Source organism: Chlamydotis macqueenii, chromosome 3, assembly GCF_036417535.1.
Source record: "Chlamydotis macqueenii isolate bChlMac1 chromosome 3, bChlMac1.mat, whole genome shotgun sequence".
NCBI classification, from domain to species: Eukaryota; Metazoa; Chordata; class Aves; order Otidiformes; family Otididae; genus Chlamydotis; species Chlamydotis macqueenii.
Window position 1 is genome coordinate 52179515 of NC_141558.1, and position 25344 is coordinate 52204858.

The 25344-nt window shown below is 37.6% G+C and overlaps 1 protein-coding gene across 1 annotated transcript; it reads right to left on the reverse strand.

Annotated features, from left to right (window-relative positions):
• On the reverse strand, positions 1 to 25022 carry HDAC2 (histone deacetylase 2). The gene is made up of 14 exons (XM_086745105.1): positions 24823 to 25022; positions 17307 to 17419; positions 16724 to 16841; positions 14683 to 14757; positions 14247 to 14385; positions 12026 to 12167; positions 8286 to 8378; positions 8061 to 8169; positions 6526 to 6666; positions 4758 to 4866; positions 2538 to 2668; positions 1398 to 1553; positions 597 to 654; positions 1 to 381 (listed from the first exon to the last, which is right to left on the reverse strand). Exons 1-14 carry the CDS (start codon positions 24872 to 24874, stop codon positions 351 to 353), a joined length of 1467 nt encoding a protein of 488 aa, XP_086601231.1. The 5' UTR covers positions 24875 to 25022; the 3' UTR covers positions 1 to 350.
• Positions 25023 to 25344: the final 322 nt, after the last annotated feature.

A 25344-nucleotide genomic window follows, 5' to 3' on the forward strand; every position in this document is an offset into this window, starting at 1 on the left:
TACAATTTTTTTTTTTTAATAAAGATAAAATTACAAAAAAGGTAAAATCAGCTCAGGAAAGGCAAATTACTTTAATAGATCAGTTTAGACATTTAACATAATAACTCACATCCATTTTTAAATACTATTACATAAAGCATGGTGAAGAAAGGAATTTCTGCCTCATAATTAGAAAACTCACAATACAACTTGCCAAAAACCAGAACAAAGCCGTTTGAAAATAAATACGGTCCATGCCAAATAGTACAAAATGAAATCAGCAGTCTCTCTTGATACGAAAACTTTTCTTCTTTTAGGTATTCTCCAACTCTGGTATTATGTTCTGCAACTGATGAGAGGCTATCTTTTGTTCAAGGATTGCTGAGCTGTTCTGATTTTGCTCTGTATAAAGGCAAAAATAAACTGTTAAGTTGCTTCTTTTTTGCAATTAAGTGTTTTAGAAATGCAATTTTGAATTACTAATGTCAGAAGTCTAAAATATTTGGTATTGTGAGGAACTGAAAGTAATCTCCACAAAAATCAATACTTCATAATATTTTAAATTAATAAACTATCTTCAAAAAGGTAACATTCATTATTAATTAATTAGAGTTTACCCTTTGGCATCTGTTTTTTCACCACTGCTGTCCTTGGATTTATCCTCTTCCTTAACATCTGAAAAATAACAGTATTTTAAATATACCCCAAAATGCAAGAAAAACTTGAGATCTCAGAAGAAAAAAGCATGACAAATGTAGCTTTTTTTTTTTTTTCCCATTTACTCCTAGCCAAGGGGAATTAGCTTTTAAAAGAATTTACTGGACATATTAACATACAGTGCTAAATGAATCCATCCAAAGGAGGGATCTGGGCAAAATGCCATATGATTCAAAATACCTCGAGGCAAGACTCTCTTGACTGACCCTAAGGATGGTATGCAGTAAGGAGACCTGGATTTCCCCCAAGCCCCCAGTGGCAGTCTTGTAGCCCTAAGATGTAGCCTGTTCTTGGAAAAGTCAAGAGTCCTTGGAATTACACTATACCAGAACCCTATCCAGTTTCTGTTTCAGAGAAAATCAGTTGGCTCACCCCACAAAAGCAATCATGAGCAAATTCTTTGTCTAATGTATTTAAAGCAAGAATCATTTTTTATCCCTATTTTCATTAAACTATGCAAATCCCTGGCTCAAAGATTTCAAGCTTGTGGGAAAGCAACAATAACCCTTGGCTGAAAATAATGTTCTAGTGTGAACAGTTGTATCTTGAAATTGATTAATTTAAAATAGATTCTTTAAGTATGACAAAGAATAAATCATCAGCTTAACAGCTAATTAACTTAACAGAAAACGCATCTTTCTCCTGGCAGAATTGACATTTGCAGTTCTAAAATATAGGATGAAATCAAACCAGAGTTCTACCTGCTTTTTTATCCTCCGCCTCTTTTTTGTCTTCCTCTATCCTGGCTTTCTTTGCTCCTTTCTTATGATCTGCAACATTTCGCCGTCCACCTTCCCCTTCATCTTCAGAATCTGAAAATTCTTCATCACAGGCTATGCGCTTATCAGATGCTCGAACTAGGATTCAGAATTATGTAATTAATTGAGCATGAAGTCCAACTACAATAAGCCTAATAAAGAACTATAAAATTGAGAATGAGTAATAATATACTATAATCATTTAATGCTGATGAACTAAGTTATGGATAAAAATACTATCTTTCAAGATACTCTAGGACTGTCACAATGACTTCTGAAAATAGTTTTACAGAGACACAGGAGGAGGGTGGGACTATTTTAACATGTATCAAATGAATTTTAAATCCTGAAAACTAAGTCACAGGAGAAAACATTATGGTTTCAATAGTTCAGAAAATGGACTGGGCACCAATATAGAATCACCTATAGAATTACCAATATAGAATCACCATCAAAAAATATAGAATATTCAAAAAATATAGAATTACCAATATAGAATCACCATCAAAAAAAAAGTTAAATGTAGCAGGAAACTCTTAGCTGTAGCTGAAGAGCAACTCATTGTCTGTACAAAGGCTAACAGTAAAGGTAGAGTTGCAAGTATGGAAAACAGCAGAGGAAAGGGTAGTGTCTCAAGTATGGAAAACCTCTCTCTTGCAACAAAACAAGCAAATAAAATAATTTTTTTGAAAACACAGTATCTCAATTTACATTAGTGGGGAAGATTACTCTTTTGTGAACAGTAAAAGGCAGAAGCTAAGTCCTGTATACCTTTAATTGCAATTCATCTGAGACTTCTGGAGTATCTATTTTAGATTTGAAATAGCCAGACTGTTTCATAAGATGCAAAACCCCCAAGTTCTTTCAGCACTTCTTCAGACCTCTTTAACAAGTTCAGATTTGTGTACAGATGCCACCCACCTTAAGAACAGCAAAACTAGCACACCAGTGGCAAATTTTTTTTTATTCAGGAAACAAAACTGCCAGTCTTCCAATACTGCACTACTAAGACTAAGGTTCTGAACAATTAAATCTAAAAAGACTCTACTTGGACATGCTCTATCATGGAAAGACATTTCTTACTAGAAATACGTTTGTCTGGATCTTCTCCATCCTCATCTCCACTGTCTTCATGAACAGCATCTTCAGGAATGGCCTGCATCTGTACACCAGGTGCATGAGGTAACATGCGCAAGTTTTCAAATAAGCGTTGTCTGCAAGTAACAGACAAGGAAAGTTATTACTACACAGAAGTAGCATTTCCTTGGACTTTGTATTTAATTCTGAAAACTTTGCATTCAAAGTTAACCTGCTTTGCTTTAGAGTAGTTTCATAAAAAAAAATAAAAAAAAAATAAAAAGGCAGGCATGCCAAGTTCAGAAAGCTTTCCATCCCTAACAGATCACTATTATCCACACTGCACTTGAACATAATTTTCTTTGAAGTTCTTAAACACTTATTTCAATCAACATCAATCTTCACTTCTCCACAGGGTCAGCACAAGTACTGCCCACTTGGGATGAACTGAGTGACAGTATTACTCCATTTATAATAAGGTAGAATATCAAGTATGATAATAAACTATCCTCTGGATCCTTAGAAAGAACGCCAGACACTTAAAGCACAAAGACTTCCACACTGTGTGTGGCAATGACTTCCGGGTCAAAAGTGATCCATCTGGATAAGATTCCTTATTGGCTGTTTCAGGGAGAACAGAGAGAAGTTCTCTTCTGTCTAACCAACCTGATGCGATGGACCCCATACTCCAAAGCACCACATGCAGGAAGAGGAAGGACATTGGACTTCTCTCAAGACTTCAGAGAGAAAGGTGTGGGAGGCGTTAAATATCAGTACTTGTAACAACTACCTTAGTACCCTTCTGCCCAATCTGAAGAGCTAAATGGCAACTGGTGCTTTTTTAGAATCCTTACAATCTCTGCCTCTGTTCAAATCACATGACCTGTCAAAACAGTTTTGCTAATCCAGGGAGTCCCCTAAAACTAGGGCTCTGGAAAAGCATACAACTAACTGAAGGAGGATTCTCTGAAATGATGGGTCATTGCTGTTCTTGTGTGTACTAGTATAAGGATCTGAGATTGTACCTCTGTCAACAGAAAAACACTCAGGGATCTGCTAAAGAGTAAACAAGTTTTGCAGCCTACTCGCACCACGAAAACTCAACAATACAAAATACACAGGAAACAGCCTGGAAGATCACCAGCTGGAGCACTGTATTACTGTAGAGAAATTTTGTAGAATCACATTAATAGAAATATAGGTGTGATTTTTTTCCCCTTGCACATTATTAAAAATGAAAACCCTTTCGTTTGATTTTGATTTATATATTTGTGCTATAAACAGTCTATACACCAACCACTTAAAAAAATTAGTATTTTAACTGTTTTGTTGAATTTTGCAGTTTGGTAGTTTTACAGGTTATAGCAGTACTGGCTAACATACAGCCAGTTTCACATCTTTATTCAGCTGTTTTCAGTAACCAAAAGAATTCCTGTGCACTGTTAACAGTCTGTTACAAAGCAGGCGTGAGGGTTAAACTCAGAGGCGGGGTAAGCAAATAGTACTTCAAGGCTAAACAATTATCTCTTATCAGCTGAGTACAGAATTGATTGTATGTATGCGTTACTCCATCTCTGAGGTAAAATACTTGTTTACAATCAAACCTTCAGGATGAGAGGAGAAATAAACTAAGCATCAGAAGTGACGCAGGCTAAAAACACATACCCGCTATAGCTTGGCAACGAGCACTTCTCAAACTTTGTGGATTTGTCAAACCACAGTCACTCAATTGGCTGCACACATATCACTATCTTTCCACAGTTTTGGATGTCCGAGCTCACATGTGACTTTTTGTTTTCACAGCTGACAGCTACAAAGAATGACAATCTCAGTTCATGTTTAGACACAGAGCTGAGAATTAGAAATCCTAATCATCACAGCATACCAGCTTCTTTCCTGACAGGATAAACTTTATACAAAATTAGAACGGGAAGCCAAGTAAAACAGTCATCTCTTTAGTTGCTGGAAAAAGTAAAAATCCAAGCTGGGTCTTAAATTTTCATATTTATAGTCATAGGACTTCATAAGCATACATACTGTTGTAGGAACAGACTTTTAAAAAGTTTCTCTTCTTACAGAAATTAAAAATATGCCCAATCTGTTCAATAGTAATTTTTAGCGTGCAACAGAGAAAGGTGTACAGTTTTCAAAACTGCCTAACAATTAAGCCTCTGGAGAAATGTGATCCACGTGACCTACTTGATAAATAAGGTAATCACTACTTACTTGATCTTCTCCATATATTCTGGTGTATTCTGATTAGTCATATTTGAAGGACTAATATGAAGCTTGAAGTCTGGTCCAAAATACTCAAAGTAGTCATTGTATGGCAACTCTATAAACCAAACCACAAAATACAACTTTGTGACCTAAAAATTATTTTAAACATTTTAAATACAACAGTAGCTTTGTCAGAATTTTAGTTAGAGAACTATCAAACCTGAAGCATTTAGGTAAGCAATAATACTTAAGTCCAGTTTGAAAGGTTTAAGTGAGCCATTCAAAATATTCCTTCAGTAAAACATATAATACATTTACTAGGCTGAAGATCACAGCTAGTTCAATATCCATAGTAAGCGCTGTACAGTGGTTCAGTGATGCCCATGTCTGTCTGTTCCCTTCCCCCTCTTCCCCTGTTTTTTATATTTTCACAGATAATGGAACATCTAATCCCCAAAATGAAATGGATGAAGCTTCATATCCAGGAAAACAGAAGTATTTTATATTGAATATGACTGTATCTTCCCAGATAAAGTAAGAGAAATCTAAAAACCCCTAGAACTCTTAAGAAATAATACACTGAAATCCACTTCTTATTGAACCTTTGTCTTGTTTCTTCCTTTACAATTATTACAGGATAAGCAATCTCATTAGGTGGATAGAAAGGAGACAAGAAGATTAACTTGCTATTGCAACATTCAGAAATGCACTGTTCTTTCTCAGAACAGATTAAAGATGACAGAGACTCACAAAGTGGAAAAGAACACTTAAAAAAAAATAAAATAAAAAAAACGTTATATAGCCATTGAATGGGACATGCTGATGGAAAAAAAAGTCCCAAGATAAGGAAATACTACTGCCTCTTCAAAAGCTTTGGCTGGCAAAGAATATATCTTGACTTGCAAGATGGAAAACAAACATCTTGAAAGGTACTGTCCAAATATTCTTTTCTCACTGACAGCAGCATTCCACTGAAGTCAGACAGAAACACTATGAATCCAGCAAGAAATACATGAATAGCAAAAGGTTATCAGCAAAAGTTGCAGTCCAACATGAAAACTGCCATGACTAATGTGCAACAAACCAGTACAAATACCAATTTTATAAAAAGTCATCCCAAAAACACGTCCAGAAGCTTATTTGGCCAGAAATAAAGAGAGTGCAGAATCTTTGAGATTCTTCCTCAGAAAAGTTACTTCACGATTCAGCTATTCAAACAAAGTCTGCTATTGCTTTCTTGATTTTATTTTTTTCTTAAGATAGCTTGTATAGCCAAAATTGAGTAAAATAGAAGAGTGGAAGTCAATATACTTTCACAGTTACTTTTAAGTCAAAGATACAATGAGGAAACAGTTACCTTTTACTCTGTAAAATGGACACTTGCATACTCAATAATGTCTTATGAATACAATGTCTGTGGTGTTCAACTTACACAGGTCTATGCTGTCACAATCAAACCATTCTACCATACTGATGACATTTGTATTAAAAACAGTTACAAGTTTTTGTAAATTTTACATGTTTTGAATTTCCCAAAAATGATTTCCAATAATTTAAAGCTTTTGTTAAGGCATTAAAAAAAAAGTCCCAAATGCTTATTTATTTAGTGCATAAGCTACTGAAAATTTATTGGCTAAATCCTAGCAATAACTTTCTATATAGTTTATTCTAAACTGATGCATACAGTTAGCTATAGAAATATTTGTTATCTGTTCACTTAAACTCTCTCATGATTATTTCTTAATATAACATTAATTTGAGTATTAATATTTACCATTTGGAATTTCACAATCTAAGGCAACAGCAGTTTCATACGTCCAGCATCGAGCAACATTACGAATAGTATATCCTCCTCCTCCTAACATTAGCAATGGCAAGTTAAAAGTCTTTACAACTTCCACACATTTAGCATGACCTGTCAAATGCAAAAAGAGTTGACAATATATGCATAATATCTATTAAACAGGAAAATACATAATGGACTACTTAATCAGACATATGCAGTCACATTTATCAAGTGAGAACAGAACTGTCTCCCCCAAAAGCTAAGCACAACCTCACAAGAAATCAAAACCTACAGATAAGAAACGTAAAAAATACATTGAACATTATCCACCCCAGTCTTCAGAGATTTTGCATGATGGTCTATTGCTGCTGTTCTGAAATGCTCTTAGAATGCTTAGCGTTTTTCTCTTTTCCTAACTAACGTCAATACACAGTGACAAATCTAGGGACAATTTCTCAGTCAAATGCAAAGGGAGAAGAAGGGAAAACAGCAAATCAGTACTTGGTCCTTTCTACTTCTAAATTTGAACCTGTATTAGAGGTTGCTAAGTCTTGCTTACAGAGTGAACTGGTGCCAAGACAGTACACACTCCAGGGAGATACAGCATACTGAAAGGCATCTGTAGGAGGCAGCAGCTCTCTTGGTTTCCAAGATATGTAAGATGGAAAAAAATCTGAGCTGTATGGGCAACTGATGTAGCTTTGCCACCTGGTGCAAATCAAGAAAAGAACCCTGAAACACTGCAGACCCGACAGATACTATACCGCATTTTGTTGCCTATAAAACTCTTAATTGCCTCATTAAGAAAACATAAAAACAAGAAAACTCAGAAAATGAATGATTCAAAGAGATTGGATTAAAGGCTTAGCAAAAGTTCAATATACATTTAATATTTTATCACTTAAATGAATGAATAATATTTATGCTGTTTGCTAAATTAACATCTCAATTTTGAGAATCACACTTTTGGGTAGAAACATAAGTAATACTAAAATAAATTGATTATACAAAAGTTAATAAAAATGAATGTTAACATAAGGCTCAGTATAACAAACACCACTATAAATTTAATAATGCAGTGAGTATTCTGATTTCAGTAATACCTATTTTACGCCCAACAAGGTGTCTGATGTTTAGTATCTGTAGTCCTACTAAATTAACCATTAGTTTTGTTATTTGCTCATCATAATAACTGTTACAGTAGGATGACTGTTGTTGTGTCATTCCAGAACGCTGCTTTAAAGCTACAGAAAGCCTGTGTATAAAAGAAAGGGAATCACTTGAGTAGCTAGGAAGAACATGGAAAACCAAGCTTCTTAACTTTTTTAGACGGACAGAAAGAGGTAACATCTGTATTTCTTTTGGCCATCCCTGTATAGCAAAGAAAGAAGTGATTAATCAGAGTAATGAATAAAATCTTTGTGACTCCAGTCCTCATCATGCAAATGTCTTCAAAAAGTAGTATGAAGGATAGAAGTTTCTATCAAGTAAAAAGTTGCAGACAAACATACTTTTCTGCTTACCTTTAACAGTAAGATTAAAGCATCCCAGCCTGTCACCAGACAGTGAATCTGCTCCACACTGTAATACCACAGCACTGGGCTGGTACATCTCCATTACTTTGGATATAATCTATGATCAATAAAAACCAGCAAGTGGTTAATTCGTATTATGAAAATAAACCCACAAAACAACTATGTTTCCAAAGAGCTTAAAAAACCCCACAAAACCAAAAATAAAAAACTCACTGGTTTGAATATCTGTCCATACGATTCATCATCTATACCATCCCTCATTGGAAAGTTGACAGCATAGTATTTGCCTTTTCCAGCACCAATGTCCTGTAAGCAAAGATGATAAATACTTTCTTACAAACATAAAAGTACATGATGGTATATAATGTAAAAAACTCTACACAAGCTTGCTGAGCTACTTTATACCATTTTTCATGCCTGCAAGCAGAAAAGATGCAACTTATGTTACTTGATTCTTATTCTCCCATAAAATCATTTTGGAGTGTAGGAATTGTACAACAAGACTAAATTTGTGGTAAGTACAAGGGATTTTTTAAATTCAAAGATACAAGACAAAAAGACAAAACGTAAATGATCAGTTTAGCCCCGTAAAAATAGTTAAGCAAAAAAAAGCAAGAAAACTGAGAAGAGCAAAGTGATATGCATGTTCTTGGGGCTGTACAGAAGATTTGGATTTAAGAAGGTTTTTAAAACTGTATTCTCTGCTCCAAACATAGGATGAAGAACTAGTTGCATCAAAAGGGAGAGAAGATCCTTGAAGAAACTGAGACTTTAAAAAAAAAAACAAAACAAAAACAAAAACCAAATTTGCAGATTATTCTCAGTTCCACCAGGTGACAAGGAAGGAACCGTAGTAGTCTATCTTACCAGCTTTCCTGGGCAACATATGTATTAAAAAAACCCCTATTTGCAAAAAAAATCAAACAAATAAACCCTGAATCCATCCACTTCTGTTCTGACTATCAGATTAAAACCTAAAGACCCCTGCTTGACCCATGTTCCTATTTCTTCTCTTTAGCTCATCACTAAGACAGACAGAAACTGATTCAGTGAGAACTGGAGAGCAGTTCTCTGCCACTAATAAATGTGCTGTGGGGAAGATAGTAAGATTTAACCTGTTCAGTTTCGCTGTAAACTATTATCAAACAGCAGCTGCCTTATCAAAAAGCACACTTCAAGTCCAACATCCTTGAAAAACTACAAATCACAAGTAGGATGGCCCAGCAATACAAATACTGAACCTCTCAACACTAGCTACTGAAATAGTCATGGATTTTTTCCTCCTGAACAAAGCCTCCTTAGCAGTGAATGCAACAGCAATGTGTCACTTCCAGTATTTATCTTTTTTTTGGGGAGATAGACAGACACAGGATGAATGTCCAATGCAGCACAGGCACAATGTTAACAGTTGACTTTTTTCCCTCCTTCCAGCATATTAACAACATTTCATAGTATTGCAAGATTAGTGACACTGAAGACCTCTGCTGAACTTGACTCTGGCTGATTTGAAGCATGACAGTTGTCCAGAATTTCCCCAAGTGGATTACCTAGGCTTTCAGATGCTGATTTTTCTGAGGTGACAGAGTCTTGCTTTCCAAATTAAAAAAAAAAAAAAAAAGAAAAAAGAAAAAAAAACAACACCAAAAAACCCCCCAAAAGGCATTAAAAAAATCTCATCCTAAAACACAGCAAAACCCAATGTTCACACAATTTTCCACTAAACAGGGTAATTGCTTTCTAGCCTGAGCTACTCAATAGATGTTTTTTGTAACTGATACTTGCATTGGTTATAAACACTAAAGAAACAATACAGCATTCTCGTAATCGCCCATTCATCAATGGATCAAATTTCCTCACAGAACCTGGGCCTCTGCATACCACTACAGTCCCAACTGACCTTTCTACATACACATAAAACAAGATTACTGCTATCATCCAAGATGTGTAGAAAATCAAATAACCTACTGAGGACACTGGAAGTTCAGACTGCACAATACCTTCAGTAGAAAATGGATGAACGCAGTTGAACCTCAGTGAGATTCAGCTACATTGATGGACCTGCAATCACAAAATCGTCAGCTGATGCACGATTTCTTCCTGCATCAAATAAGGGTAACCTGATCAGCAAACTAGACCTAACTAAAGAATTACAGAAATAAGCCTGAAAGGAGCCCACTGACAAAAACAAAGATAAGATTTGGCTGCTCTTAAAGTTGATGTAAACGACCAGCAACGGCAGATCAAGTTGAGCAGAAGCAAGCAGCAATTATTTCTCCCTTTAGTTGAATTAGCTTTGCAAGCCCTGAAAATAGGAAAAATTTAATGTTTTTTTTTTTAATATGGGGATGTAATAATTGCAATAAAGCCTGCAGAAGTCTGTATGTAGACAATGCTAATTTCAAAATACTAGCTAGAAAAACAGAGTAAAAGTTACCATGCCTGAGGTACTGTTTGTCACTGACATGGCAAAAAAAATCCCAGTAACATATAATATTCTTCTATTTATTTAAACTGTCTGTCTTTTAAGTCTTTGTCCTGGGTGTGGCGAGGTGAAGAATCCATAAACTCCTCTGTCAACGGGAAGTGCTGCTTCTAAAAAGCCAAGATATCTAACCCAAAACATTCTAGCCAAATTCAGCAACAACAGCTTGTCTTTATAAACATCCTGATCTGAGTTGCTTTTTGTTTGAGGCACCACTACCACCTTGTGGCCAGTGAAGTTAAACCACATGGATTAAAAAAAAAAAAGCCTGATCTGATTTCTATCTAAATCTATTTAGAACACAGTTTAATAAAATCTAACAACCGTAATAACATTCAGCTCCAACAACCACACCAAAATGAATGCTTAGCACCCCACTGATTTAAAGCTCAGCTTTCATTTACTCCTGTGTCCTCTGGGTATCATCAGTACACTGGGGAGCACACATTCTGAGAATATTACCAGAAACATGAATAACTGCATCTCTTGAATCAATTTAAAGATAGTAGGAAAACAGTGAGTTCTTTTCCCAACATAGCATTTTTGTAGGTAAACTTTTTAGAAATGTCTACTTTTTTTTTTTTAAATTACTAACTGTATGTACAAACAAACATACAAAGTTGCTGATACCAGAGGAGTGACTTATCCTGGGAGTGCCTCTGATAAAAGGAAGCTTAATGTAAGAGTTTAAAGCTAGGAATATATTAATCCTAATACTTGAAATATTCTTTCAAGCTGTGAAGTAGAACAATTTTCAGTTCTAATGGACAAGAGTCTACATGAGGAATGACTAATTATCTTAAAATTAATAGGAAGGGACAGGAAAATTGGTTTCCGTTCTCAGCTTTGCTGGAGATTCTACAACAGCTTAAATGACAATTCTTCACAGGCCAATGCTCCTTCCCTCTAGCGGCTTAGTACACAATTGTCTGTGGGGCATGCTGAAGTTCTTCAGCAGTGAGTATCATGAGAACTTGAAACACTTTATAATGTAAGGAATATTAAAAAAAAAACAAACCACGAGCCAACTGTATTACTAGGCAAATAGAACATTGTAAATTCAAGTTGCAGCTGAAGCTTTGTGACTATTAAAGCTCTGGCTTTAATAGTCACAATATGCAGAATTGAAATGTACAGATAATCATTGTAGTACACCACATTTTCTTCCTAGAGAGATTTCCAAAATCTGAGTGAACTAATTGCATATTTAAACTAAAATTTCAGACAATTTATCCAGAAGTGAATGTGTTGATTTCATGTAGAAGTGAATAATTTACTTCCCCATCATCCTGTACTTTTTTCCTGAAGTTCTTCAACAAATCTATCACTCTAGACTAACATAGTTTCTGAAAAGTTACTTCTGTATATTATTACTGGACATAGTTATTGTAACCTAGTATTAAAACAGTATCTACAAGGAAGAGAATAAGAGGTAATTTATCACCTAATGAAATTTCATGCTCAACCTTACCCTAAGGTCCCCTGTGCCCGGAAAATATTCACCATACTTATGGAATGATACTGTCATGACACGATCTGTGGTATAAAATGCTTCTTCAACACCATCACCATGATGGATATCAATATCAATATATAACACTCTTTGGTGATACCTAGAAATAAAACAATGTATGAGAAATCATCATTATCTTATGTTCACAACATATTGATACTTACCAAGGAAACTCAACCAAACACTAAAATCCAAGATTATGATCATTTTGATTATTTTGGTTGAAGTAATCACATGCTCTTAGAATTTTCATTATTATCCAAACTGTATTGAGAATAAGTTAATCTTCATCAAAATAAATAATTTAAGTATGTAGTGTATTTAGTATTTACTCCAAAGTTGCCTCACTCTGTAGAATACCTTGTGCTTCTGTTCGCATCACTTTCTGTTGTTCCTATCTGCTGAATTTGCCCCCTTCATGGGGCATTTCTTCCCGCTTTCTCAGTAACTACCACCACAGTTTACACTAAAACATCTCTTAGTGTACACTTCGAACAGCATAGGGCCAGGAGCAGGAATAATCCATGTTCCATAAGCCCACAAAAAAAAAAAAAAAAAAAAAAAAAAAAAATTAGTTATTTTCATCGACTTTTCTTCCTTACCTCTGCAACTTGTAAAGACATGCATATTCTTATTTCCAAGTATATCACACTTACTATTAGCATGACATTATTACACTATTGCTTAGTATTTCCTTAAATACTGCAAGTTTCAGATCAGTTTATTTGAGACTGATAAAGAAGCTAGTTGTTTGAAGTCTCAGAGCATTTGAAACAGTAAGGGATACAGTAAGCATGTCTTAAATTCTATGTTGTTCAGTAAAGAACAAAGTCTATGAACATCAGAAGATGCATTTTCATCATGCTTTGCATAGTGCTATAGAATGCAAGTCATAATTTCAGGTGGGCTGAGATTTTTTGCTTTAAAAGACATTGAACAGGACAGTTTCCTAAGGTTACACAACCCAGAACTATTTCAAAGTTTCCTTCCTTCACACACACATTAAGCTAAAAAATTCAAGACTGGACCACAGAAAATTGTATTGCTTTTCTCAGACTGCAAAGACAGATCCTTAATACATGCTGTACATTCAAATGAATCTCTTAATATGTTAATATTAACTATTTGTTAGTGTCTTCAAAAACTTCTTCCATTTATAAAAAACACTTCCAGATTACAGCTGCTTCCCCCATCCCTCACCAGCAGATTCAGCTGCTCCATTCACAATAGTAAAATACCTAGAATATTTTTTGTAAAAAATGAGATTTATTTGTTTTTAGAAGGAATGTAGTTCCCTGAAGCAGTACAAGTAACACTTAGGCTTTGAAGTTTTAGTGAAGCATTACTGCTTGAAGTTAATTATGTGATCACTTTTTCATTACTCGTCTCATTTTTATTTTGCAGTCACAACAGCACAGCTGTTATTTCATTATTTATTCATAACAGACACATTAATTCATGTAACAACCCAAGGAAGCTCAATGCACCATCTTCCCTGAATATTCCTGTTTGGTTTAGTAATTCCTGTTCAGTTGAGTAACAAGTCAAATGATAGGAAACAAGCAGGCATATTGAGAAACCAAACAGGTATATGATTGTGAGCATAATGACTGCCCTAAGGGGTCAGGGCAGTGATCCATCTAGCCCGCTATTCTGTCCCCATGCATAGCAACAGGAGATTAACATTTGCAGAAAGCATGTAAGCTTGTCCATTTTCTGAAGTCCGCTCCCCTAGTACTTCCTCACCATCTAGAATTACAGCATATGGTGTTTTGCAGGGTGCATCATCGCTTCGATCTCTAACATCCATTTACAGACCTCTTGTCCATGACTATATCTAATCTCTTTTTTGAATCTGTTGTTGCTGTCTGCTTCCTTCAGCCTCTTGTAGCAGCAAGTTCCAGAAGTTCACTATCCTCTGTGTAAAGAAGTACTTACAAATACCTGTTTTAAACCTATCTCCTATTAGTTACTTTTTCAGCTTGCCTGCATTCTAGTTTAAACTTCTTGCTGAAGCCAAACTGTGCAGAGCTTGGAGCTTTTTTAATTGAAACCGTACAGGTTCAACATGGGCTATGAAAACTCACTGAAATAATAATTACAATTCATATCTTCAAACATTTAAATCCTTGAACTTGACACTTCATATAATTTTATCTTATTCCCATCATAAACTTACTTCAGTAACTCAAGGATGGCAAGTACAATATCATTGACATAACAGAAACCAGATGCCTCCGATTTCTTGGCATGGTGAAGTCCTCCAGCCCAATTAACAGCCATGTCTGTCTGTTGTCTGTTCAATTTTACCGCCCCAGCTGTAAAAAGGTAAAATGAAAAGAAATGCAGTCAGAAACTTCTGAAGACCTTTAAATCTGTCACCGGAAATAGTATCTTATTTTTCAAATAAGTTGATCCTAGATCTGATCTCTTACCAATACTGAGATACAAACTGTCAAATATGAGATATATCAAGTAACTGATATACAATTAGTATTTCTTTAATAAAAATAACCCCTTACATTTGCATCAGTTTTAAATATACTATCAAAGTTTTAAGTTGCTGACATAAACTAATAAAGCTACTAAATAGCTGTCAAACAAGCTATACTTACCAACAGAGCCTCCAGTTGACAGCTGACAAAACTCAAACAGGCCATCAAATACAGGACAATCTTCTCCAACATTAACTGTGTAAGAAATGTTATTACTTTTTAACACCACCATTCCAATAGCATTGCTATACACGACACTTACAGATGTGATGCATACCTCATTCAGCATTTTAACTACTTCCCCCTCACCCCCGCCTCATTTTTGTCAGGCTAAATTTTAAACACTCCCCTTTCAGGGGAGACTCGAGGTCGACCCCTAGGCTTTTGGAGCTGGGGATATAGAGCTATATATGCTATACTCCAACTGAAAAAGAGATACTGGCAGCATACGAAGGAGTTCGAGCTGCTTCAGAAGTGATTGGTACTGAAGCACAGCTCCTCCTGGCACCCCGACTGCCAGTGCTGGGCTGGATGTTCAAAGGGAAGGTCCCCTCTACACATCATGCAACTGACGCCACATGGAGTAAATGGGTCGCACTGATCACACAGCAAGCCCGAATAGGAAACCCCAATCGCCCAGGAATCTTAGAAGTGATCACAGATTGGCCAGAAGGCAAAGATTTTGGAATGCCACCGGAGGAAGAGGTGACACGTGCTGAAGAAGCCCCACGTTGGGCGCCAAAATGACTGTGATGGTTTAGCCCAAATCACCACACAGTTTCTCGCTCACTCTCCCCCTCCCCAGGGGGATGGGGGAGAGAATTGGGAAGGAAGGAGAACTCGTGTGTTGAGATGAAGACAATTTACTAAAAGGGAAAACTACAATAATAACAGAATATAAGGATATTAAAAATATACAAAGTGAACAATATGTGTTTTCTCACCACCCGATGTCCCAATGACCAATACAGCCCGTCCCGAGCAGCGATCACAGAAACAAAACCGAGCAGCAAGCAAAGGAGCAAAAGGGAGCCAGCAAGGTAGGGGAAACGATGCCAGCAAAAACAAGCAGGAAGGATGGATGCCAGGAAGGCAGATACCCACTCTCGCCTGCCCCCACTTATATACTGAGCATGACCTTTATGGCATGGAATACTCTCTTTGGCCAGTTTGGATCAATTATGCTGTCTGTCTTTCTCCCAGCTTCCTGCATCTGCAAATTAGCAAGACTTGGAAAGCAGGACAGTGTCCTTGGTCTCATTCACAACAACTGGTATCATCAGAGTGTTTATGAACATTCTTCACACACAAAATCCAAAACATACCAGCTACTGAGAGGAAAAATTAACTCCATCTCTGCCAAAACCAGGACATAAGCTAAGATGACTCCAAACTATCTTTTCTTTTTTTTTTTTTTTAAGTTTCCATAGGAAGCTTTGTCTCCTTGTTAACAAGAAGTTATAAAATTATAAGATTTTTGAAGTGCCGATTAACATAGATTATGTTAAAAAAGGCACAATTACTTGGAAAAATAATTTGCTGAGAATAAGGCATCAAAAAGAGGTTACAATACTGCCTTTAAAATTGACATAATAGCTGTCAAACTGCATTCCTAACAGTACTTTGAGCCTATTCCTATAATTAAAAAAATAAATTAACAGAAAGGGCAAGCAGTGAATACTGCACAATTTTTACTATCTCACTCCAACAGGAATAAGTAACTCCTTTACTTAACTTAAACACATTTTTACACATTGGTTTTTAGTTCCCTACTGTTCTAAAAGTCATTCTTTTTTAGAAAGTTTTTGCGTTAGAACAGATTTTAAGACACTTTTGCCAATAGCTCACAACTAAAGTTGAATCTGTGCGTTAAGCCTACAGAAAGTACTATTTCACATCTAGACTACACCCTGTGAACGGGGAGGTAAAAATCCTTCGATAATCTTAAAGAATATTTTTGCCAAGATGGCTGCTTTTTATACATAAGTCCCAAAATTAGTGTGGCTAAAGGTAAGCACATGTTACTCTTGATACAGTATTTCTGTAACTCACCTACACCATTAAGTCATGTTCATACCTCCATATTGGTGAATACTTAACTTTAAACAATGCTAACCATCAAAGGATATACAGACAGATTTAGCCTAATGTTGACACTTACATCTCTGCATTTGCTTGCTGTACTCAGACATATTGTCAGGTCTTATTGATCGGAGAAATTTGATGTATTCATCACTGTGGTACTTGGTCATTTCCTCAGCAGTAGCTTTGTGGGGTCGCTGATAACAAGAACAAATTATAGAAACAATCAGTGCTCTGAAAAATCAGCTAACAATTGGCTAAAACAGACAACTTAAAACTAATTTACTTTGAAGGGAGAACAGTGAAACTGATAGTAGTGCTGTTTTACACAAAGTAAGGACTACTCTGTTGTTAGTATACAACTTGATTACTGCTTTGTGCAGTTACTCCAACGTCCCCCCAACACTCCACCCCTCCTATCATAAAAATACCGGTGAAAAGTCTCTACTGGGGCTCTACCTCACTTCCTCCAGATCTGGACAACAATCTGCAGTCCTCACCAGTTATAAAATACTGCTTCATTTCTAAGTAAAAGAGCTCTGAATACACTATATTTATTTCCACTTCCACTTTTCTCCATTTATTTGTATGAGGACACTTGAAGTCCTTTAGAAATAACTTAAAATGTTTCAGTGGACATTCATTCTATTGTTTATACTCACGTAAATTTCCATTTTTCTGTACAAGCCATAATTTAGCAGCAAGTTGTGGGTCATTCGGATCCTATGAGGTTTCATTGGATGCCCTTGTCCATAGTAATAGTTTCCGATGTCACCTGTCAATATTGCACAAATTAGTAGCTACTCATACTACAAAACAACTTTACATTGCTACTTAAAAAAATTATTCTCAGAAGAAAGCAAGCATGGTGATTTAAAAAACAAACAAACAAACAAACACACACCACCACCAAAACCGATAAAGGGACTATTTCCAAAAGGCCATGAGGAAAACAAACTGCTCATAAAAGCTTGTATGTCAGAAGCAGAGGGCAAAAAGGAGGCCAAATCTCACACCTTTACTACAAGCAGACAGTAGTTGGGGAGCAAAGATGCCTACAAGTGGTTTCAAATAAAGTGAAGAAAACAGTGGACAGGTATCAAAGACTGAAGAAATGGGAAACAAAACGGGAACTGAGAGGGGAGCAGAAACTACTGATGACATAGCTACACTATACCACAACAGAGGCTGTAGTAAAACCTACTATTTTGCAGGAGCTGATTTTAAGATACACACCATCCTCAGCTTGCTCTTAACTACTAACCCTAGCAGTTACATCTTAGAGGTTAGCTTTGGATCCATTGCTGCAACCACACGCACAAACATTCCCCAGCCACCTGCTGCTAGTGATCCACAGCAGTTTAACACAACCTTGTAATCCAGATTAGCCTGCCTCTGTCAGATTGGAGAGTGACTAGACACACGTTTAAGATAACAAATTTGACTCTCACTCCCAAGAAAAGAATGGCCTCTATTGTGAGCTAGTTAAGTTTTCTGCCCAGCTCAGGTACTGTTAGAACATAAATGCCTCCACTTTGAACACTGACATTCCCAAGACACAAACCATTTTAAATAGAACAAGCAGTCCATATGTTTCTGGAAACAGAGACAAACCTAAAAGGTATGTCCAGTTATCAACGGCTTCCAGTTGGAGAATTCCACAACCCTTAGCAACAGTTAGTGAACTTTACCTTCCTGAAATTTTTACTTTTCTTCCACATCCTCCAACATGCTTTGCCTTGCCCACTTGGAACAAAAGAAATACTATTTTCACAATGTCATACTATGTCAAATTTTGTTAGTCAGAGGTAAAAGAAGCATTGCTACAAAACAGCTTCAGTTTCACCTCTTCAACATGAGGTCCAGCTCAGGAGAAAGGGAAAATGTCAGCTTGCAGTAGCATCACCAACTATCAAGAAAAGCAAGCATTACAGTAAGATTCTAAGTCTCAAAGCATTTCAAAATTCAGCTTTCAGCTTTCAAAGTGACAAGGAGAATAAGGACACTTTGGAAAACAGATAGAACCTCATGATTTGTAAAATCAATCGCATAACACCTAGCTCTTAGCCATCCCACAACAATGGAAATACCAAGTTTTAGCATTAAGTTAAGAACTTAGAAGAACTTAGATCTTCTTCTCACTTAGGTATTTAAATAGAAGATTGTCACTTCTTGTCAGTTATTAAGACCTGGAGTCTTGCAGATATTTACTGCAAGCCTGTACTTTTTGGTCACACGCAAGTAAAGAGCAAAAGGTATTAAGAGAGAATACTCATATCCCTTCCCATTGACAAAAACATTTCCAAGGATTTTACAAAACGCTACTTTACAAATTTGATCTTTAGGCAAGATCTATCAGGTCTCTCTGAAACCAATGACTGGAAAATGGAAACCAATCATTTATCATCTCTACTTTGTTTTTTGAAGTTACTGATAAGTCACAGATTTACAAAGCTTCAAGCTAGTAAGAGCTTAACATTTTGAAATTTTTAAGACAATATTGACTTTCAATAACATAATGTTTTTAAGGAAACTTCATTCCAAATGCATTTGTGGCTTAAAGAATGTGCATGTATTTCCTACCTTTTTTTTTAAAACAAACAAACAAACAAACAAGTAATTTCAATTGTAACTACTTCAGCTTGTATAGTCATTATCACTGACATTTTACTCAGAAAGCTGATGGATAAGGAAGCAGACAACTAACAATTATTTTCTATCTCATGTAAAATGTTATTTTCCCTATATAGAACAAAAAAAAAAAAAAGCTTCCCAAATATATTTGCAACATATTCTTTGACATATTGCAATTAACCACTTAAACAGATTCAAAATTAAGCATTTTCTACATACCATACACTGTAGTGTACACTTAAAAAAAATTTCAATAAATTAAACATCTTTTAACTTTCACTTTATTATCAGAAAAGAGAACTTTTAAAAGAATTGGCAAGTTGGTACATTTATTGGGAGCTTATTTAATCAAATAGAAGATCTGTGGGAGTATCCGGCAGAAGCATGTTCATGCTTCCATATCAGAGGTCAGCAGTAATGACTAACAATAGATATCAATATAATACACTTTAGCAACAGGCAATACCATTTATATCTTTCAGGTCTTAGCATCACCAACAAAAACGCTTTTCGGCACTAGTCTCATAACAAAAAATTAAAACATATAGAGAAAAAGTCCATTAAGTTTCAGGGGACTGCTGCAATGTGTATGTTGGGTGAGGAAGAAAAAGGTACACAAGAGGTTCCTCTTCCTTCATCAGCACCTTGAGTTCCAACCAACATCACATCACATCACATCACAAAGGGGAATCATCTTGGAGACATCATTCTGTGGTGAAAGCAAAAGTGTCAAAAGTTTCTCCTTTACCAAGTGAAGGAGAAGGTTCCCTTCCTGGTACAAACACTTTATCTACTGATCCTGAAACCTATGTATCCCTCCTTCATATATACAGCCTTACTGTAGTACTTTGTAGAGAAAAGGAAGGTGTACCAAGAGCTAGCATATGCGGGGATGGGGCACCTCCCTCACTGACGGAGCTAAAAAAATCTCCGCACTTTGTGCCAGACTAACTCTGACTAGAATATGCATATATATATATATATATATATATATGAGAAACAGGTACAGCAAGGCCAAGTGCATGAGACTAGCATTGCAGGTAGTATGAGTACTTGATCCTAAACTTGTCAATACAAAGGTAAAAATCATACAGAAGTGTTATGAACATACTTTATATCACTCACCAGTGTGGGTGAACATGGAAAGTACAGAAGAAAAGAACAGAACCAAAGAGGAAGTGGAGTGAAAAAATGCAAAGTAGTATATGCAGAAAGTTGGCAAATCTATTAAACTTTCACAGCAAGGTTTCAAAGACTGAAATTTACTGTTTTACATGAGTAAAAATATCAGCCAAATAGCTCCCATTGAGAAGTAACAACATAATCTCTGAAAAGTTGAGTCCTCAACTAAAATGAGACGAATCAAGTCCCAGTTTAATGCTAGCACAAGTTTACTGTCCTGCACTGTTCAACATGTGATGCAAAATGTGATACCAACAAATGACCAGCAGATTTGCCTGAAAATTAAGTTGTTACATACACTGTCATGTTCTGGGTTCAAATATATTAAATAATAATAATAAAAAAATTCTCAATTCAGACAAGTTACTTGCCTAAGTTCTGAAGTGAGCTATCAAATAAAAATAAACCCACATGATTCTTTTGATCAACAAGTTTTTAGACGCTTACTTCTCTATCTGAGACTTCAGTAAGGTCTACATATGTTAAATATTCTAATACATAGAAAAATACAAGAGGTTACATGCCCTAAAGGAACTTCAGTTTTCTGACAAACACACAAATGACTAACAAAAGCTGCTATGTTCCCAAAAAAGCACGTTAGTCTCTCTGCTTACCAAGATATACAGAAGAATAACACCTTTAAATTAACCCGTTACAAAACAGTCTCAATGGCCTAAACAAAGAGGCAAGAAATGACACTTACTTTTCTTTTTCGATACTTTGTAACTGTAAGTCACATTATTTTGTAACTTTGATACAGATAAATTGTTATGTACACTGAGCACATCTCTGCTTATTTTAAGTATGGTTACCTGAAGTCATGAGGTATTTCAGAACTCCATTAAGCGAAGAAACCTAAACGCTACAATGGAAACCACAAGGAAAAAAAAAATCTTAACAGCGGTAGTTATATTTGGATTGACTTCTGCAATACTAACAGCTGAACTTGTGTAAAGATGAATCTAGAAAGAGATCATCAATGGCTGATCAGTCCAACAAACAGCTACCTGAACAGGTCTAAAATTACTGCACTAGCATCTGAAGGGTTGGGGGTTTTGTTCTTGTTTTTAAAATCAAGTAGATAGCAGGAGACTAGCAAAGTCCTGACGTTTGAGCCCTGAGCAGAGGCTGGACACTACTGCTGTGTTTGGAAGCCACTGCGCAAAGCATCAATGAATTTCTGTGAAACATTCCTCAATTAAAGCTTACACATGCAGAGAAGATGAACTTAAACTGTAAGTGCTGATGTACTTGAACAATGTCTGAATATAGCAGCATGCTGCCCTGTTAGAACAGGTTTAGTTTTGTCTTTATGGGTGGAACCAACCACATTCTGATGCAGGTGTCAAACTTTTCATGAAGGTAGGGCCTTCTGAAAACTCACATTAAATTACGCACAACAAGCAATCTAAACAATACTGCTAGTGCACTGGCATGGAATAAATACGGTTATTAACTGTAGCCATGCTAGTTGCTGTGTGATTCTCTAGAATGGTGCTTTGCTGTACAGAAGCACAGAGTTGGAAAGACCATCTGGGTCCTGTCCTCATTGCTATGGGCAACTCTACAACACATGCCTAATTTGGAAGAAGCCACTCAGCCACATGCTGTAAGATCGTGGCAACAACCTGAAGACACATTGTAAGAGGCTAAAATAAAAGCTACAGTATCTTTCCATATCTAGTATGGTTCTAAGCAGTCTGAGCAACAGACTTCGCTAAGCTATGGCCACATATATGTTAAGACTAGAAGTAGTTATTAAAAATATTTCAGATTATTAAAGTATCTTAACTTGTACATTTCTAGCTCTTCCCATAGTGCACTGGCTCAAACTTAGATGAAATTCGCTACGTGAGCATGATCATGAGCAACACAAATTCTGCAAACTGGATGTGGCTGACAAGTCTTATTATGAACAAACTGCAGAAAATGAAATCAGGCTTCTTCTACCCAAAGTTTATCGGTTCCAGGTACAGTGTGAAGGCTATTAAAACTGCTAATTATCAGAAAACATTAACAGCAATACACTCTGAGAAAACTTGGCAAGTGATGGGCTAATTTATAAAAGCAACTTCAGATGACAATCACACTGAGTTTCACAAAAAGCATGTAGGAATTTATTATATCTCAAAAGATAGGTATATATCCTTTTAGTACTTTTCAACACTTTTTAATGTATACTTTTAAAGAAATAAAGTGAAAGTATGTGTGGAGGGAAAACTGTAACAAAAAATGGTCAGTCATTTACTTCAGTTACGGCATGCTTGGAGATACACCACTATCTCAGTTGTGCGCTTGAAGCATTTTTGTATTTTTTAGTTTTGAGTTATTTAAGGCTTTGAACACTCCTTTCACTTTGATTCAAGACTTTGCTGGTACAACACAGTTACAAGATACTCAGAATTCTCAGATGAACCACAAATTAGCATTAGAAATATTTGCTGAAGGTATTAACTCTAAAATTTCTTATAATAACTCTATTTCCAAAATAAGTGTAAAATAACTGTTGGCTTTGGCAATAAAAGAATAAGACATCAAAAACATTCCAAAGCTGATGAACTCTGCCACAGAGAAAGCATTTTTTTAGAATCACTTTTACAACAGATGCTTTATACTCTACATTACTGCATTTATCCTAGTCTATGTATTCCAGCAAGATACAAGCTACAACTGCTTTTAAGTCGCCATTATCCTGCCACCTGAAAACTTCTTCCTTCTCCAGTTTCTCCCCCCTCTTCACTAGTATAGCTTTTTGGCTGTTAAGGGAGCTTGACACTAGCGGAGAGTACCAAAATCCAAGGATCACATAAAAAATGAAGATATCGATAAAGTAAACTATAGCCACCTGACTTTATTAAAAAAAAAAAGAAAGAAAGAAAGAAAAAGAGCATATTGATATAAAAAAAAAAACCATGCAAACATTTGCAATGAGAAAGCTTCTAAACTATCACTGCAGTCTTCCTTTCAACAAGGCAAAAAGTGATTCCTCTTCCCAAAGAAAAATAAGATCCCAGCCTCACCAAAATTATCCCTAACAGGGGCCTCCTTTCCCCTTTAGGCTGAACAAAGAACCAGAGCTAGCAACAAAGAGAAGGGGGCGGCAACCATCACTCTGCCTCCTTTAGTGTGGTAAAAAAAAACCGAGACAGGCCCCACAAGATCTGCCATTTCTAAAGAATGGTGGATTTGCTACAGCATCAGACACCTTTGATATCTTAGTGGGTTTAGCCATTCATCTTAATTTCCAAAATGGTGAAAACACCAAAGCGCTACGGCAAAACAGCCTCAACCTCCGTTTCCCGGCTATTACCAATATCAGTCTCAGACACCAACTTAAAGGATTCTTACAATAGGAGGCAATTAAAAAAAAAGAAATACATACAATCTTTTAACCAATCTGACCAACGAGTTTACCCTCCTAGTACAAAAAAAAAAAAAAAAAGAGGAAAAACAAATCCAAACTCAAGAGGAAAACGAAAAGTTCTTGCTGCCGAGGCCAGAGAGAACCACAAACAAGTTGCTGCAAATATCTGAAACTAAGCGCGAGCTTTATGCACTTTTCCGACGCGACTGACAACGCGGATCACAAGTCATTGTGCCCTCATCAGACAAGCGTGCAAACTTAGAAGGCCTGCAAGCAACTCAAATTTCACTGTTATTAAACACCTACGCACGCCACTTTCGTGTTTTGCTGGAGGAGAGGCTCGTGGAAGCCAAACCTCCACTCTGATGCATGTTCGGCTGGGGAAGGGAAGGGCAGGGTCCCCCTGCACCCTCCGCACGCCCGATCTCCGCAGGAAAGCCACAGGAAGGAGAAGGCCTCAGCACAAGAATCACCAGGTGCCGAAGCTACACATGGCCTAGACTTTTTTTTTTTTTTTAACAGGGGAGGAGCCAGGCACGACAGCGACTCCAACGCCTCTGTGCTTAGCGGATGGAGGGGAGTGTCTTAACTTTTTTTTTTTTTTTTTCTTTTTGGGGGTTGGGGGGAAGGAGGAGCACGGGGGGGAACAATAGACACAGCATTCACCGCCAGGCCCGGCAGCTCCCTGACCCGCACCTCGCCGGGCTGCAGCCCCCCTCTCCCCCCTCGCCGCCCCTTTCCCCCTTGCCCAGCAAGCCCCGGGGGCTCAACCCCGCGAGGGCCGATGGCGGGAGGGGGGGGCAGCTGGAGGCGGCGGGGACCCCCGGCCGGGGCCGCCATGGAGCCGGGAGTGGGGACGACGACTCATTCCGCGGGTGAAGAGGCGCCCATAATGGCGGGGGCCGGGCTCAGGCCCCGGCGGCCGTTAGAGGGGCTCCCCCCTGCTCGCGCGCGCACACACACACACACACACACGCACACGCGCCGGCTCCGCTCACCGTCATAATAGTAGCAGACTTTCTTCTTGCCGCCGCCCTGACTGTACGCCATAGGGCCGCCGCGCCGGGGCCGAGCCGGGGCCGGGGGGAGGGAGCGGGAGGCCGAGGCGAGCGCCGAGCCGGCACGGAGGGCGGGAGGGAGGGGGCGGGAGAAGGCGGACGCGGGAGAGCGCGAACTCGCGACGCCGGGCCACGGGAAGCGCGAGCGGGCCCGACCATCCCCAGCTGGAAGGGGGGGTCAAGCGGGGCCCGCCCAATCTGCGGCCGCCGGGGGAGGCAAGGGAGAGAAGGAGGGGGAGAGGAGGCGTGCGAGGGAGCATGGGCTCTCCACCTGCTAATCTCTGCCGTTAGCTCTTATTCACGCACACACAGTCCGGGAAAGAACCAGCAGAGAGTCCTCATAAACGAACTCATGGAAGATGCTCTTTTCTTGCGTCCCCCACGCCGTCTAGTGGTACAGTCCACAGGCAGGCATCGGACTCTGTCCCCGCCCCTCAGCGGAGCCTTCTGGCGCATGCGCGG